Genomic DNA, 6,087 nt, shown 5'->3' on the forward strand with positions numbered 1-6,087 from the left:
GGTTAAGCTCTGCAAACTTATTCTTGTCACCAGTCATGTGACTTGAACAACCACTATCAAGGATTCATGGAACAGCCTTGTCTTGAGCTCTAAAAGCAATTTGAACAACCAAAGAGTTAATACTCTTTCCTCTTGAAACTTTTTCAACCCAAACCTTTTTAAGTTACTTTTTCACATCTGAACCAGCTGTAGTCTTCTTTTGACTTCACTTCTTTATGGGAGAGAAATGGATGGGTTGTTTGCAATTTCTAGCAATGTGACCATGATTGCAACAATTGTAACACACCACATTTTGTAACAAAGGTGCAAAAGAGTTCTTACTAGTGAAAAACACTTGCTTTGAGTTGAACTTGCAAGTGGCTATCTTATGCCCATATGTGTTACACTTGAAACAACAACCAAGAAAGTAGTTGCTCTTTTTGCCTTGAAATCTTGACCTTCCAAACCTGGATGTTCCATAGAATCTGAAATGAGAGGCATTGGTCTTTTGCTGATTTCTTTGCTCTTGGTGTCTCTTCTTCTGCTCCCCCTTACTTGTTGCATGGGAAGCTTTTGCTCTTGCATCAGTAGAGCTACCTTCTTTCACAAAATGCATCTTCTTTAAGTTTTTGGTAAGTTGCTCATTATTCCCAGATGATTCCATATGAACATACCCTAAACCTGATTTCATGCCAGCTGGTCTCTGATTATTGATGGTCTTCTCAAGAATCTGACTTAACTCATTTGGTTGAGATTGAGTGAGCTGAATTTCTTGAGATACTCCATTCTCATCAAATTTTCTAACTTTTTGTTTCAACTCATTAAGTTCAACCCACATCAGCTCATAGTTGATGATTTTATCTTCGTACTCTTTGATTTGGCTTTGAAGAACCTTATTTTCTTGAATAAGCTTGTTGCAGTGAGTAACCTTGAATGAAAGTTGAGTCTCAAGATTAGTCAAAGTTGTCTGGCTATCCTTCAAACTCTCCAATTCCTTTTCTTGTTTCATACTGACCTTGATCAACTTCTTATTCTTTTTCTTCTCAATATCAAGCTTCCCAAGAGCCTCTTCCAACTCACCCTTAAGATCCACTACAGCTTCCATTTTCTCTGTCTCTTCAAAAGGCTGATTTTCATCCTTATTAATTTCATAAGCCATGAATAGACACTCACTGATGTCACTATCTGAATCTTCATCAATCTCTGATTCAGATGAGGAGTCATCACTCTCCTTGGAGATAAAGACCTTCTTCTTGGGAAATCTTCTCTTAGTGAACTTTTTCTTCCCTTTGAATTTTCTTTGTTATTGTTGTTGTCTTCATCATCATTGCCTTTGAATTTCTTCTTTTGAGGACACAAGGCAGCATAGTGACCAATATCACCACATCTGAAGCACTTGAATGGAAGCTTGCCTTGATACTGGCCTTTCCCTCTGGTCAGCTTTCTAAAAAAGTTTGCTTCAGCCTCATCATCACTATCCAACTCAATATCAGAATTTTCATCAATTTTTAGATTCTTCATTGCTTTAAAAGCAATCTTTTTATCTTCAGCTTTGCCTTTTCCTTTCCCAGTTCTCATATCATAAGCCTTCAGCTTTCCTTGTAAAACACCTAATGCCAAGTTGTCTATATCATCATGATCTTCAATAACTGAAACCTTGGAGTCATATTTGGGAAGAAGTGGTTAGATTATCTTCTGACAAATCTCTGAGTCACTCAATGTATGACCTAGACCACTGATAGCATTTACAACTTCATTGACTCTAACCATATATGCTTCAATATCTTCACTTTCATTCATTTTTAATCCTTTGAAATTTGCCTTGTGAACTTGAAGCTTGGACTTTTTGACCCTCTGGTCCCCTTCATGCACACCCTTAAGCCTATCCCACAGTTGCTTGGCTGTCTTGCAATCCATGACCTTTACAAGCTCCGTGTTTGTTAGTGCACTCTTAAGTGCAGTCATTGCCTTCAGGTTGTTTTCAAACTTCTTAATTTCTGCTTCATCGGTCGATTCTGTATCTAGCATCTCGAACTCGATATATATCAATCTGAGAATACCATACCACAAAGACCCCAGATAGGTCTCCATTCTGTTCTTCCAAAAAATATACTCAGTACCATCAAAATGTGGTGCCCTTCCATAACCTGAGACTTTACTGTGTGTCATTATTCCCAGAGAGATCTCTCAACTATCGATTTGACTAATGTTGAGTTTAGCTCTAATACCAATTGATGAATGACACTCGGCACAGAGAGAGGGGGGGTGAATTTGTGCTTATTAAAATTTTTTGCAAACTTAGATTATAACAACCAACACACAATCGTATGGTCACACACCAATTACTACAAAGTAGCTTGGTCTACTAGTGAACCACACCCACTCTGCAAGTAAGAACTTCAAAATAAAATATCAGACCACAACACAAGCATATACGTGGTTTGGTATAAGGGCCTACGTCCACGGAGCAATACCCCTCATGGGTTTCGTGCTTTGCTCAGCACACTTCTATTAAAAACCTTATTACACAGGTTCAACACAGTTCCATATGACACATGAACCACAGGAAATACTCCCACACACCTAACTATATCAGCACAGTAGGCTTTAAACACTAAAAGTGAGTTTATATGATCAACCCAAATTCCTAACACTCAAAATTACATGAACCTCACTCCCCAACAAGACTAAATGAAAAGACGAGGAACTAGAATGAAAAACTATCTCAAGAACGAAGTAGAACTACAACCACTATCGATGCAGACCTTCTGAACATCAGTAGCAATGTGCGGCATGTCCTGGAAGCCTCTGACACGGATCCCAATGCATCGATCTACTCAAAATGCCTTCTTCTCTGAGAAAATTCAAACATTCACAGAGGCATCAAACCCTAAATCTGACTTCACCACTGCGTAGAGGACGTCAAAATATGGGGGATAGCATCTCTGCACAAATCCCAAAATTTAACTTTTACATAGCCCAAAGTTTGAGGCAAAGATTGAGTCAATCTGGGCCATTAGATCAGATCGTACGAACGGCCTAGATTAAAATAACATTCGATCTTCCGTCTTTCACTTTACATGGGAGCGAAGCACACATAAGTCGTTGGATCCTCATCTTTGATATGAGATTAAAACAAAGCTATCAGATTAGATTCTTGATCCACCAATGAGAAGTCATCACTTAAGTGTACCAATTTCGCATGTGCTTAATTGTGAGGTGTCTATTTAGAATCTTCTATTTCAGCCATTGATTATGATTTAGATCAACCAATCAGAACAAGAGATTCTAATTCAGATTTAAAGATCAATCTCAGCCACACAATTGCTTGCGTTTTTGGGACAACGATGACTCATCCATGATCTGTACACGTGTAAAAAAAAGCCAAAATTTTTATCTCCCACTATTTGCCATGTGGGCTTCACATCCGTACGGTTGGAATTCTCATGTGATGCTCCAAAAAATTCACTAATCTGCTACAGAGAATGACTTCCAGTAGCTTGATTTTCAAAACCTCCAAATATTTTCTGAGTATAAGAGCATACTTAAGCTGTTTGACAAAATACCCAAGAGGGCTGGGCTGTTGTGCCCATGAGGCTGACCTGCTGGGCTGCAGCCTGGGCTGCTGTGCCCATGGTGCGAGGCAGCTGGGCTAGTGCTTGTGCAACCATGCTGTCAAGGCTGTGATGGCCATATGGCCATGTTGACTCAGTCAAATGCCAAGGTGGACATGCCACCTTACTACCCCCTGACACGTGGCACCCCCAGGTGGGGTCCACATTCTCTCTCCTCTTTCTCTCTCCTCTTTCTCTCTCTTCAGAATCAATTCAAGCTTGCTGTCCAGCTCACTGACAATGATCCTGATGCACTCTTCTGGCCTTCACACACATCAACCTGTAGCTCGAATGACTGTGTGATTTGTTCACCTTGTAGAGAAAAACTTTGTGAACATGTTGGCACAAACCACTTGTCTTTTCTTTCTCATATGCACACTTTTGTAGAGTCTTAAAAAGGCTTCATAGTCACAGTTGCTGAATTTCAGATTTACTTGAAAACTTGCAACTGAACATGTCATTTTCACAAATAATCATTGTTTGGCTCAAATAACACTTGAAACACATCACCAACAAGAATTTGAACATATGTAGCCACTCAGAAGACTAGTGGGTCCCACCAATCATCAAACTAACCTCCAAACCAAGAAAAATACTGTTTTGACTTGAATTTTCAGAAATCTTGAACTTGAACCTTGAGGAGGCAAAATAACTCGAGTTTGACCTTGAACTCTCTTGGAACATATCCAATACACTGAAATAAGAGCCACCAAGAGCTCAAACCACCAGAAACCTCTCTATATTAAAAATTCATCTCTCAAACCAAACCATTATCTCTTCAACCCTGTACATGCTTTCCATGAACTGTACACAAAACCTCCAGATCTCAGAGAGCAAGGTTGTTAGACCTCAAATACAATATTTATAAGATTATGAGCATGTTCAAATAACTAAACAAGGTGCCCTACACTCACACACTCATACAATGGGAAAATATACTATGCAAACATGAAAAATAAGCATGAATGAAACTACAATGCTACTTTGTGCTACCAAGACATACCTCAAGGAGTCATGTCATCCTAAGCAGGATTGTCAAGAGTTGAAAACCCCTTGGAGAGCTATGGGCAATTTCCATGTGCATCACCTGGCTTGCAAGAAGAGTCTGGCACCCAATGTTTTTGCCTTTCTACAGCTTTACTTTTTTCCTTTTCCTTTTATTTTTATTAGCAATGCTTATATGATAAAATGTTGAATGCTCACGCATGCCATGGGATTTTGCTATCTGTTTGAGTTAAAATAATACCGCAAGCGTACGGGTCAATCGTAGCTACGGGTCGAACACGAGGAGATATACGCCACTCTATTTAATTAACTTAAAAGTAATGCAAAGTGGACCAAATTAAATTGTTAAATTAAACTAATTAAACTAATGAAAATTAATGCATCCTAACTCATAAGCATCTAACAAAATTAAGGGATTAAATTGGCGTCCTAACACATGAGCATCTAACCTATCAAACTAAAGCGAATTGAAAGGAATAACAAAAACGTAGCCACACTTCATAATCGCATAAAAAGAAATAAGGGAATAAAAGTGCATCCACATACCACAACCATATAAAAAAAATAAAAGAAATAGAGGGAGAAGAAGAAGAAGAAGATAGAGAGAGATAGAGGAAAGGGAGAATGAGATTAAGGGTTTAGAGAATGAGATACCTTGATGTGCTTGAATACTTGAATAAACTCACCATGGCTTCCTCTTCTAAATCTCCATGTCTTGTCATCAACATAGGAACTTAGACTAGGAAGCTTTAAACTAAAACTATTACAACCATTAAACTAGACTTATGAAATCAAAACTAAGAACTTAAGCCAAAAATAGGAAAAGAAGAGAAAATTTCACTAAGTGAATGAAATAAAAATTACACAAAAAAACTGAATTAAAATTGAACTAGAAACTAACTAAAAACTGAACTAAAAAAACTACTAACTCCTTACAACCCAGAGGGTAAGGGGTATTTATAAGAGGAAGAGAGGAGAAGAGAGAAGAGGGAAGTGTAGGAGAAATATTCCCTAAGAAAAGAGAATATTCTCTTCTCCTTCCTCTTTTACAATGCCTTGAATCCTAAGAAAAAAGAAAAAAATAGAAAGAAGAAGAAGAGAAAATTGTTTACATAGACCTTCTATTTCTTAGAAAAGTAAACTTCCAATCTAACAAGTCTTTCCTTTTCTTTGTAGATATCTTTCCAAGCAATAAAATCAAAGCATCTTTGATTTTTCAACTTTCCATAGGTGAGAGAATATCTTTCAAAATAAATCTAACCCAAATAGAATTCCAGAAGTACCCTTGAGAAGTTGGAGGAGAGAGAGAGTAAGGGTGATGACTAGGATTCTTTCAAGAATAAATAAAATATCCATTCTGTCCTTCAAAAAACGTGGAGCATGGGGTGCTTATATAGGCCTCACCACTGTGTTCCTTACGAAAAATCACCCAAAATAGACCCAAATTTCGTCCAATTTGGAGTTCGGGAGCCCAAGATATCTCAAGTTG

At 38.0% G+C, this 6,087-nt stretch overlaps 1 protein-coding gene across 1 annotated transcript; it reads right to left on the reverse strand.

Annotated features, from left to right (window-relative positions):
* Positions 1 to 205: 205 nt before the first annotated feature.
* Positions 206 to 2,148, reverse strand: LOC122643477. The gene is made up of 3 exons (XM_043837095.1): positions 1,680 to 2,148; positions 1,392 to 1,589; positions 206 to 1,266 (listed from the first exon to the last, which is right to left on the reverse strand). The coding sequence occupies exons 1-3, from the start codon at positions 2,146 to 2,148 to the stop codon at positions 206 to 208; spliced, it is 1,728 nt and encodes a 575-aa protein (XP_043693030.1).
* Positions 2,149 to 6,087: the final 3,939 nt, after the last annotated feature.

This window comes from Telopea speciosissima, chromosome 10 (assembly GCF_018873765.1).
Source record: "Telopea speciosissima isolate NSW1024214 ecotype Mountain lineage chromosome 10, Tspe_v1, whole genome shotgun sequence".
Taxonomy (NCBI): domain Eukaryota; kingdom Viridiplantae; phylum Streptophyta; class Magnoliopsida; order Proteales; family Proteaceae; genus Telopea; species Telopea speciosissima.

What these genes read in the sequence shown, in the direction of transcription:
- LOC122643477 (XM_043837095.1), bottom strand. Translation starts at nt 2,148, where the DNA reads ATGACACACAGTAAAGTCTCAGGTTATGGAAGGGCACCACATTTTGAT. An exon ending in ATTGAGTGACTCAGAGATTT is followed by an intron (nt 1,590 to 1,679) that starts GTCAGAAGATAA and finishes ACTTGGCATTAG; the next exon opens with GTGTTTTACAAGGAAAGCTG. An exon ending in AGGGAAAGGCCAGTATCAAG is followed by an intron (nt 1,267 to 1,391) that starts GCAAGCTTCCAT and finishes GAAAATTCAAAG; the next exon opens with GGAAGAAAAAGTTCACTAAG.